The sequence below is a fragment of the Euprymna scolopes genome, chromosome 25 (genome assembly GCF_053919585.1).
Source record: "Euprymna scolopes isolate OS-2025 chromosome 25, ASM5391958v1, whole genome shotgun sequence".
In the NCBI taxonomy this organism is placed as follows: Eukaryota; Metazoa; Mollusca; class Cephalopoda; order Sepiida; family Sepiolidae; genus Euprymna; species Euprymna scolopes.
The window spans coordinates 82,358,235-82,370,856 of record NC_136506.1 but is presented as its reverse complement, the minus strand read 5'-3'; the positions used below and the strand labels follow the sequence as shown (position 1 = coordinate 82,370,856).

At 35.1% G+C, this 12,622-nt stretch overlaps 1 protein-coding gene across 1 annotated transcript in view; it reads right to left on the bottom strand.

Annotated features, from left to right (window-relative positions):
- The window catches only part of LOC145247470 (tyrosine 3-monooxygenase-like), a 650,093-nt gene extending 648,560 nt beyond the window's left edge, over positions 1–1,533 (bottom strand). The window contains exon 1 of the mRNA XM_080109266.1: positions 1,360–1,533. Coding sequence (XP_079965392.1) covers positions 1,360–1,404 — 45 coding nt within the window. The 5' untranslated portion in view covers positions 1,405–1,533. The remainder of the gene's footprint in view (positions 1–1,359) is intronic.
- Between the last annotated feature and the right edge of the window lie 11,089 nt (positions 1,534–12,622).

Below are 12,622 nucleotides of genomic sequence, written 5' to 3'. Positions count from 1 at the left end.
TGTAATATTTGTCTATATAAATAAAAAAATAATATAAAATATATATACGAAGGGCATTCCAAAAGTAATACATCCTATTTTTATTCCGCCCGAATGGATCAAAGGGGATTGCAAATTGAATTGTTGTGATGACTGAACTCCTTCATTCATAACCTGAATGTTTCCTTTCTCTGTTGCAGATATTGACGGTGTGAGACACTAAGAAAATAACCCTGTCATTGACGTGAGTCGGAAGCAGACATACGTCATTCTGTTCTGGCACAAGTGCATTAAGGACAGTGATGACTGTGTGAAAAAAAATTAATTCTCGGTCACAAAATATCGCTCGTTTTAATGACACAACTTCCGTCTTCGTAGCTCTTCAACTTTGTGAGTTGAAAAATAGATAGCCTCACTTGTAAAATGTAAAAAAACTGCCCTTGTAAAATGGGAAAGGAACACAAGAATCAATCTCCACATTTCTCGAAACTTTACGAAGGGCTCTGCCATTAGTGAAATTTTAAAACATGCCAAAAGAAGAGAACATCTCGTCTTTAACCATTTTTTTTTCTTTTAAAATTCGCTCTTGAAAAAGCCGTCCTAAGTGTTTGTCGAACAGTTGAAACTGCGTTTTAGATCTTCCCTTTTTTTTTTATTTTATCTCATGTCATCGGATTGATTTTATCCTTTGCTTTGTAACAGACACACACGCGCACGCACAAACGCACACATACATAAACGCACACATTCACATTAGAACACACAAGAACACACAAGCACACACACACACACAAATATATTCAAATAGCATTAACCTGACATATATGTGTGTGTGTGTGTTACCAAACACTTAACCCTTTCCAGAAAGTGGCCACTGCATCTTGATATATATATATAGATAGATAGATAGACAGATATAACATATACATATGTATAACCATATATATATATATATATATATGTGTGTGTGTGTGTGTGTGTGTGTGTGTGTGTGTGTGTGTGTGTGGTTGTGTGTGTGTGTTTGTATAACCATATATATATATATATATATATATATATATGTATGGTTATTCATATATACAAGTATATATATGCATATATGCGTATATATACATATATATATACACATATATATGTATATGTATATGTATAACCATATATACATGTATAACCATATATATATAAGTATATATATACATATATATATACTTATACACACACACACACACACACATATATATATATATATATATATATATATATATATATATATATATATATATATATATATATATATATATATATTAGTTGAAACAGCCGCCGGCCATTCACCCACAACCCCACGCACTTTGTTTTCTCGTATTAAAGAAGGCTACTTACAATTATCCTCCGGCACTTCGTAAATACATTTGAGAACATTTCCATATCGCTGCCTTTGTAAAAAAACTTGAAAGTGATAAAGACTTGTATCCGAGAAAAATGCGATGGAACCACAAGTTTTACGGTTGAATCAATGGTTAAGTCGGCGGACGCAATAAACTAGAGGATTTTTTTGCTGTTGTTGTTGCTGTTATCGTATCTCGTAATTTCAAGAAAATCTCTTTTGGTCTCTGAACGACATTGCGCAAAGTATAATTTTTGTATATTTTAAGGCTTCCACCCAACAATGAAGTTACGCCTTGTCCCTGACGGCTTGTAAACCACGGTAGTTGATTGAATTTCTAAGGTCTTAACCAATTGATATCAGGACTAGTGGAATGCGTATTTGTCGGACACCTGTCTGCGTGAGTGTAGGTCTGGGTGCTTACGTGTATCCTCTCACTGGAAGGTGGCCGCGAGTTGAGATATAGGTTTATATATAAATAGATATAAACACTCTGAAAGATATTCATAGAGACAGAGAAATATAACGAAATGAAATAGATTTGAAAATTAATAGATTGATATACAGACAGACACATAAACCATCAGAGGAGTAGATATAAAAAAAAAATATTGGTAGGTATGTATATGTGTGTGTGTTTATTCACAGGCACATGTTTTGTCGTCTCTCCGACTCATCAGTATGGCATATAGATATATGACATATATGTTAGATATATGTGGTATAGATAGATAGATAGATAAATAGATAGATAGATAGATAAATAGATAGATAGATAGATAGATAGATATTAATAGTCAAATCGATAATAAAGAAAGAAAACCAAAGAAAGAGAAAAATAAAAAGAAACAAGAAAATGGAAAAAAGTAAAGAAATATATATATATATATATATATATATATATATATATATATATATATAGAAAGCTAAGATATATATATAGATAGATAGATAGATAGATAGATAAATAGATACATAGATAGATGGATAGATGGAGAGATTAGATAGAAGAAAGAAATAAAGAAAAATTAGAGAAGAATTAAAGAAAAATAACGATAATGTTCTAAAACCTCTAAGCAGATTTTTGCGTGTGAATTTTATAAATAGATATGCACACAGACACGCACACACACACTCACACACACACACACACACACACACATATATACATATATATATATATATATATATATATATATGTGTGTGTGTGTGTGTGTGTGTGTGTGTGTGTGTATATAAATTATTTTTTAATTTTCTAAATGATCGTCTCTTTATTCGCTGTCAATAGTACGATACCTTTGAAGGATGTTCGCAGCAACAGGTGCACGCACCTGCATCTGTCTCTGTGTGTGCGTACGTGTGTTTGCGTGCGCGCGTGTGTGTGTATGTTTACGTCTTTTTTAATGTGTGCGTGTACTATATGTGTACCTGTGTATATGCGTGCGCATGCGTACGCGTATGATTATGCGTGTACGTTTGTGCGTGAACTCGTCCGACACGTTGTAATGGCAGTATCATTATTTCTGTTTTCTCTTTCAAATGCGCACAAGACGGCGCGCACTTCGTGTCCAAGCGCGGGCGGGACGGAACGTGTCTCTCTCGGACTTTTCCATTCCTTTCACACGCGTACTCAAATTTCTAGGAACAGCTTCGTCCGCCAATTTCTCGGTCTGTCAGTCGGTCATACGTTTATTTGAAATTGCATCTAAACTGAACTCGCAGTTTGAACTGAAGAATAATTTAGGTGCGACTTCAATCTCTGTCCGTTTGTCGGTTTGAAAGTTGAATAGTCTGCCAATGAATGTATATATACTTATGATAAAAATGTTAATAACTTTGTTCTCTCGCGCGAACTAATGTATACATATATATGTGTGTGTGTATATATATATATATAGTAAGTTATAAAATACAGTGTAGCTTAATCGCCATATATATTTTATAACTTACTAACTAGCTCTACTTAGGTATTGAGCACTTTTGAAATAAATACTTAAAGTTTACGCATAAATTTATACTTTCGTATATTAATTTTATATGAGTAAATAAAGTAGTTATATATATATATATATATATATATATACTCGGGTTTTTGTTATTCAAAAGTAATAAACTAATGAATTCAACGAGGTTGTTATATAGTGCTCAATAAAAAAGAGCTAATAATACTTATTTATTGTTAAATAAACATGTTTACATCCCGCTGCTACAAACAGCCATTTGTTTCAATCTAACAACAGATATCATCAGGCAGCGATTTCGATACTTTTTTGTGACCAAGAGCGGAGGTCCGCTTGAAATAAAAAAATAACAGTAATAATATTAAATACAAAAAGTAACATCGTTTTTCATGCTTCAAAAACCCTCATAACCTTTAAATCACTATCCTAGGAGCATAGTTTTGTTTATCTATCTACATTACGACCTGGTTTATTATTTACGGTATTAAATTCCATTAAGACGCAAACTAATTGTTTTAGTTTCCAACATTCCGTTTTTTTGTTTTTTTTTTTGTTATCGAAATATTTTCTCTGAACTCCTATCTTTACATCATCAACGCTCTGATCCCCAGCTGGCATCAATTGTGATGGATGGCTCTCGTCTGGGTGAGGCCCCGTGTTTTGACAAGCTTCTGGGTTTGACCTTTACTCCTGATCTGAAATGGAACACATACATCAAGTCTGTTGCCAAGGTCGCTGGAAAGATGGTGGGATCCTTCTACCGCTCCAGAAGATATCTCACTACTGATGCAATTCTCTATCTATATAAAAGCCAAGTATGTCCAAGGCTGGAGTACTGCTGCCACATCTGGGCAGGAGCTGCTAAAAACAGCCTATCCTGCCTTGACAGAGAACAAAATAGACTTCGTGGCTTAGTGGGGGATGCCCTTTTCTCTACCCTGCAACCTCTCTCCCACAGAAGAGACGTTGCGAGCCTATCCTTGTTTTATCGTTATTTCCATGGCAGGTGCTCGTCTGAACTCCAATCTCTGGTCCCCCCTCGCCAATCTTTCACGAAAAACACCCGTCTAGCTGAATCCACTGTGAAAAATTTCCCCCACTCTATATCTGTTCCTAAATGAAAACGTGGATTCCATGAACAAAGCTTCTTTCTTAGAACTGCACGCCTGTGGAACTCTGTTCCGTCTGCCTGCTTCCCTCCGGACTACAACTTGGATGTCTTCAAGTCCAATGTTAACAAATTCCTAATGAACCGCCCCCTTAATTAAACACTTCATCAAATCTCCACACTAACGTACTGTACTTGCAATAACCCTTATCCCTAAGTGGCTTCCGGGCCTTGATAAGTGGTGATCACTGTGTAAAAAAAAAAAAAAAAAAAAAAAAACTTTTCCTATTTCATAGCATCTACATCTCTATAAAATAAAAGTCGTAGTACTTTGCTGTTCCAGCTGACCACAGGATAAATATCAAAGAAAAGGAGAAACAGAACAAATACACAGAGAGCTGAAAGGTATATGAAAGATGAAGAAAATCAAGGTAATACCTACAATAGCAGGAGCACTAGGAACAATCCCGAAAAACTTTGAAAAAAGAATGGGAGAAATTGAAATCAGAGGAATGACTGGAAAAATACAACGAACAATAATAGTGAAAACAGCTGACATATTAAGGAAAATCCTTGAATGTAGAAACTAACATACAGGAGCAACAAGTGCGGACTAGACAAGCTGTTGCAAAGGCAAAACATGAAACACTACATGGAATCAAGAACAGTGAAGCCGCATATCTATAAGTTATCTAACCACAACCCCACCCTCATCCTCCCATTGCCCATTTCCACATCAGTGCCCCCCCACCAAAAAAAAAAGAGTGAGACCAAATAACCAAGTAGAGTCGAAGGAAAGACCGATGAACTGACCAGGCCTCTGCCGGATAAGTGCGAAGAGAACTGGGACCTTGGGGAGGCTTATTACCACTCAAATTCCAGTGAAGACCAATAGCTGCTGCCAACGAGAAGTCAATGGCAAGCAGCTGTTGCGATAATGCAAATTTATTTGCAAATGTTATCGAACGAGATGGAGAGTACTAGAAACCTGAGGAGACTTGGTTGTCACTCAGCTTCCAGCGAACATTACAGTTTGCCAGAGAACACCACAGATTTCCAATCAGATCGTTTGTTGACTTGTGTGAAAACTCCATTTGAGCCTATAATAATAATAATAATAAGAAGAAGAAGAAGAAGAAGAAGAAGAAGAAGAAGAAGAAGAAGAAGAATTGTAAGTTAAACTTCTATGTCCCTGCCTCTCCCAATTTATTGTTTATTTATTTGTGCGTGTGTCACCATAAACTGATGCCACACTAGATAATCGAGGAAAGTCAAGGAGGATGGAAAGCTCGAGGAGAGAAAACATTGACCAGATCTCTGCTGGATGAGTGCAAAGAGGACTAGGACCTTGAAAAAGGCGTATTGCCACACAAATTCCAGTGAAAACCAATCGTCGCCGCCAACGAGAAATCGATGGTAAGCGGTTGTTGCGATAATGCAAATTCATCTGCAAATCTTAGCGAAAGAGGTGGGGAGCACTGGAAATCTTGGGAGTCTTGTTGTCACTTAGACTCCAGACAACACAACAAGTTGTTCTTAAAGAGAATTCTTTGATGATGGCCTGTATGACTACTCCTAGTGAGTAATTATAAATAATAATAATAATAATAATAATAATAATAATAATAATAATAATAATCGCTAATGTGACTTGACGATTCCTAGGAGTCCTATAATACAACATCTCGATTTGGAGGGACGCCATATTATAGGTTAATATGAATATAGAACTTAAATAATGAGAAATCGCCGCAAACCTCGTGATTTTACTTTCCACTGTTAACCAAGTGATTATCCATTCAATAGAGAGATGGAAAACAATCATTATTATTTACCTAGGTTCATCAGGACTCTTTAACAGTCTTCATTATTGATGATAATATGATAGTGTATTTATCTATATCTATAAAAGTGAAAGTGTCTGTCTGTGTGTGTCTGTTTGTCTTTCTGTGTGTGTACGTTTCCCTACGCAATAACTCTGTCCATTTCAAGTCTACAGACTCGAAATTTGATATATAGGTTACTGAGATTTGGGAAAATACATGTGATCGGTTTTCGGCCAGGAATTTTGCTAGTAAGGCGTTAAAGTTCAACGATTTGACCTTTCAGAACTCTACCAAACTCCTCCGACAATTTTGGGTCTAAACACTTGAAAATTTAGATATAGGTTCATTGGACATGGATCTAACTTAATAACTTGATTTGAGCCCAAAACAATAAATGTTAAGGGGTCATAATACGGGTCAAAGTTAAAAAATTAACCCTTCTTTTTTTTGCTCAGCATACACCTCCAAATACCCGGGCAACGCCGGGCACGCCTGCTAATTTATAGTATGTCTGTATATTCTTTTTCTTTTTTCGATTCTCTATCTATCTATCTATCTGTCTGTCTGTATTGTTGGATAATGCAGATCCCTGAGGGGTTAGGGCAAACAAAAGTCGGTCACAAGTCTGGATGCAAGGCCCGGGAGATGACGTCAATTGGGAGTCATTTCGAAAACTTAAATTCCCCGGTCAGCGACTTTAATCCACATTTTCGAAACAATACATGGTTGAAATGTTGACGTGATCTGGGCCAAATAAAAAAATATATACAGAGAGAGAGAGATGCCACCACCCCGTCACGCACGCCATTAGACTTGTCAAACTGTCATTCGAAAACAGAAAGTTTATATTCTATATATATAAAAGCGAAAATATATGTATGTGTGTATGTTTGTGTGTCTGCTAAAAACTTTCGACAGACACAACAAAAATTCACAAACTTGGTATCATATTGAAGCTCCATCCTTCGCTCGAAAAATATCGAAAAATTGGCCAAAAACGTTTATTTTTTTCACCTCGAAATCGAAAATTTTCGACAGGGGGGGGTAATAAAAACGGCCCTCTCGACCGGTTCTACGCATGCGTCAGATGACGTCATGACCTGATTTACTTTAAATAGTTGAAAAACTGAACAAATTCCGTGTTCGTTGCGTTAGGTCAGTTGATTAGCGCGTTGGTTTATTATCTAAACGTTTTGGGTTTGAATCGTGGTGTGGGATGTCTTTTTTTTTTTTCGATTTTTTAAATTTAAATATTGAACCAGTGTTATTTAAGCCATTTTTCACATAACGTTCGTTTTTCTGTTTTGTTTTTTTTACTTCGCTTATCCACCCCCGACCACACACCCAAAAACACCCCACCCACCGATTTTTTTAAATTTTAATATCGAAACAGGCTTATTTAAGCCATTTTGCACGTGTTCGTTTATTCTGTTTTCATTGTTCGTTTGCCTTACATTAGTTTTTGTTTGTGTTTTTTTTTCGATGTTTTGATTACCCCCACCCACCCCCGCTTAATTAAAACGTTGTTTTCTTTTTTTACTTCGCTTATAACAAACAAACCTGGTCATTGACGTCGTCGTCGTCGTCGTCGTCGTCGTCGTCGTCGTCGTCGTCGTCGTCGTAACGCTCGACGACTTCCGGGCGCGCACCTGTCAATTTAGTTCAGTAACTCATTCTGGCTAGCTGATTTTATTTTCAAACTTCGCCTGATGGCTTCGGGTTCGATCCTACCTCCCCCCTCCGATTTCTTTTTTATTTAACACCACACACACCTACAAACACACGGGCAACGCCGGGTACCCCCGCTAGTTACAAATGAACGAAATATTTTTCTAATCAGCTGTGTATGTTTTTGTTATCGCCAAAAATCGAGAATTTATTGATTTTTTTTAATTAAATAAATGTAAAATACATTATACGATCGGTCATCAGCAAACTATAACAGTTTATCACTATCTTCCCCAAAAAGGAGAAGGTATAACAACACCGTGATAATTAGTAGCGGTGGAAAATCGGTGGAATTGGATTATTTAAAAAGACAGCTCCACAAGAACTTGTTAGCAGCGTACTTTAAAGCAACAATACTGTAGTCAGTTGAAATGCAACCCCGCGGTATGGAGTTCCACAGACAGGCAGTTCTTGGAAAGAAATTTTGTTCATGGAATTTGCGTTTAGATTTAGGCACATACAGGGGATATGAGAAATTGCTGATAGTGATTGTAGTAAGTCGAGTGTTTGCTGTGGATGTTTTACAGGGGTCGGGTACAAAACGAAGCTCAGCCGAGCACCTGCCATTAAAATAGTGGTTGACAGTGACAGTATTTTAGCTAGACAAGTACATTATACCCAACCAAACGTAGGAGGAAATGCCTCGGGGGATGGTACCATGACGGACAAACATATACTACACTATCCCCAAAGGAGCATATAATGTTTTTTTTACAAAGAGGTAATCACATATTAAGGCACGGAGGCCACTCGAGGATAATGGGCAATGCGTGTATTGCAATCATTGGGACAGTTCCGTAATAATCGTTTGTAGTGGTAATTTGGTATAATTAGATTATTTACAAGGACTGTTCAATAAGAAATTGTTTACGTTAGACTTGAAGACAATAATATTGTAGTAAGCTGGAAAGAAGATCAGCGGAACAGAGTTCAACACGTGGGCAGTTCTAGAAAAAAATTTTGTTGATGGATCCACGTTTAGGTTTCAGCACAGATAGAATGTTTGGGTGATTTATTGCTAGTTATTTTGGCTAGACGAATGTTTTTTGTGAAAGATTGGCGAGGGGGGGTCTATAGATTGGAGCTCAGTCGAACACTTGCCATAAAAGTAGCGATAGAAAAGGGACAGGCTCGCAACCCCTTTTCTGTGAGAACAGCAAAAGATATCGCATTACCTTTTGAACTCTGTCACGCAGGATATGTCCTTCGAGCAGCCTCTACCCAGATGTGGCAACAGTACTCCGTCCTAGGACGTACTTGGCTCTTATAAAAGTAGATAATTGCATCAGCAGTGAGATATCTACTGGAGCGGTAGAATGATCCAACTATTTTTCCAGCGAGCTTGGCAACAGATTTTATGTATGTGCTCCATTTCAGATCAGGAGTCATCATTCAGATTCATTAGACTAAGAAGCTTATCTAAACGTGGAGAGTCCTCAAGGCGAGAGCTTGGAGGGTTTGTGATAACAGAACAGATACTGCACTACGCTCCTTAATTCAGCATTGAAAAATAATACAATAGTTTGCAATAGTGTAATAAATAGAATTGAGCATTAAAAGATAGTGCAGAGAATAGAAGCAATAGTATAGTTGCAGCTTCAGACAGAAAGATATCACATCTCAAAGGCTGAGTTAATCAACGTTTGTTTCCTTAAGTCTTTTTTCTTCGTATCTTGAAACACAAAGTATATGCACTAATATTTCTCAATTCTTGGGGTTGTTTATTTCCTAACCTGTTGTAATTTGCAATTAACTAACCAAGTTACTTATCTTTTACTAAGTCGTTCTCCGCCGTTTTCACTCTTTCAATGCGTGTTGTTCGACCACCTGCTCTCATTTTATACGGGAGTCTATCAATCTCGGTTTCTTTCTCTTTAACAGTCAAATAACAGTGTACTATATAGTACAAAATAGGAATTTTCTGGGATAAATAAAATGAAATATCACCGGTAGTAGTAATATTATTTAGCCCGAATCATGGGAAGAAACAGAGAGAGAGAGAGGATGTATAACGAACAGAAATACATTAATTTTTATTTTATCTTTTTTATTTGGCGGATTCTGCAAATACATTTCTTTTCTGATTGAAATATTCTAACCCAAGCTCAACGAGTGACTCAACGCGTCACATTTTTTTTTTAGTTTGAAATATTGTTTTCCGACATCCTCATTGTCATTTGTATTCATTTATACTACCTCCTTTTTTCTTTTCTTTTTTTTTCTTCTTTTCTCTCTCTCTATCTCTCTCTCTCTTTCTCTCTAACTGACTACACAAACCCTCTCCTTCTAAAACTCTTCTCTCTCACACTCTTTCTCCCACTCCCTTTAATCTTTTATACATCTTCCTCATCGACAAACTTTTAAACCCCGCTCCTTTTCTTAACGGATAACAGCAGTAAAAGTGTTTTGCCTTTCGACTTAATATCATAGGATCTTTAAACCATGCTATACGTTAGACATGGGAAAATATTTCATCAATCATCTAAAATTATAAAAAAATAGTCTTCGACTTTTTTTTATAATTTTCAAATTATTTTTTTGCCTGATGAGATCAATAATGATCGAAACGGTCTTCAAGATATGAGTATATTTACATAAAGAAAATAAAATATATATAATTTGCTCTCTTTGATTGAGCACTATCAACGACCTTTGTTGGAATTCAATGATTCTAATCTTTTGAAGATTTTAACCTTGAATAAATATATATATATATATATATATATATATATATATATATATATATATATATATATATACACACACACACCTCGGTGTGTGAGTGCGTTCTCTGTAGACTCCAAAACGGTTGAACCGACTTTTTTTATTTCACACAAATGGATTTTATTGTGTTATTAAATAGGTTTCCTATCGGAATGCCTATGAAAAGTATCGAAAATCTATAATGAAAACATCTGATTAAAGAAGGAACAGTCTGATTTTGACCAAAGTTAGCCTAACGTCACAAGTGTATTTGAGAAATTTTATCAACTCACAGGCAGAATGGGCCCGGCATACAAAACTAACAGTAGGTTCTTTGATGAGACAGGAGCGCATTCGAAATGAATATTTCTAATAAGATCACAATCAAACCGCAATACTTGACTTTTGCATTTAAACTCAAATATAAGCCGTTATATATAAAATAATTTTATAAAATCAACAGTAGGTTCACTATAGTGCAATGAAGATTCCAATGTATTATGGACTAAGTCACTGCGGAGAGACATGTGAAGTTTTTCCCCGCTGTACTGCAGTGGGTCCTTACTAGAACAGGCAATTAATCGATTTCATTCAGGGAGGAAGACGATCCATTAACCCATCTGCTATTTAACGTCTGGCAATCCAACTCAACACCATGTCCAGCAAACTGAAACACCTGACAAACAACACGTCACCGGTCAGCTGTTCCCTTCAGGTGCAAACTTGATCAGTTCACTGAGTCTGACATATTTTGATATTTTCCCTTTTGGCAACGGTTTCAACCATTTGTTTGATTAAAAATTCGATAATATGCGTAAAGGTTTACTTTCTTAAGTGGTCTCATGATTTTGACCAGGAATGTGTATATATATATATATATATATATATATATATATATATATATATATATATATATATATATATATGTATGTATGTATATATATATATATTAGTCCTCGTGCGAAAGAGCAGGAAACAAAATATTTTAAATAATAATAATAATAATAATAATAATAATAATAATAATAGAATAACAATAACAAAGACTTTCGCTGGCGAGGACTACTATTGAGCATACCCAGTTATACAGTCCTTTTGAAATTTTCATCTCTATTTTTCTCGTTATCTACTGAATATTTTTAATGAAATCTATATGAAATATGTTCCTTAGTAAATTTTTAAGATTTTCTGTTCCGAAAGAAGTTTTAAAAAAATTAATCTAAAAAAGTTATTTTAAAGTTTTTGTTAAAAAAATTCAGATTCTCATTATTCAGACATGTATGACAAAGAGGGGGTTGCAAAAAAGAGCTGTGATGTGAGGAGAAATACAAACTGAAACAAAATATTCAGACCGGTAATAATACAAAGAGGAGGTTGCAAAAAAACGAGTTGTCGTGTGAGGAGAAATACAAGCTGAAATAGAGAGTAGGAGAGTTTTTATAAATACATGCAAAACCACATTCATTTTTTTAATCCAAATTAATAAATTAAATAAAATATAATCTTAAAAAGATACGATACAAGTTAGAAAATCATTTCATCCAAGGCATGAAAATTATTAAACAAAATGGCTTTAAAAATAAAGGTACAAGATTCAATTTGAAATTTATTTATCTTCAAAGTGCACTTTTACACATTTTACAAAGTAACGTATTAAATTTTTATACCTTACTTTGTAAAATTTATAAAAGTGCACTTTGAAGATAAATAAATTTCAAATTGAATCTCGTACCTTTATTTTTAAAGCCTATAGTAAAAACATTTTGTCTAACAATTTTCATGCCTTGGATGAAATGTTTTCTAACTTATATATAAGTTAGAAAAGCATTTCATCCAAGGCATGAAAATTGTTAAACAAAATGTTTTTACTATAGGCTTTAAAAATAAAGGTACGAGATTCAATTTGAAATTTATTTATCTTCAAAGTGCAATT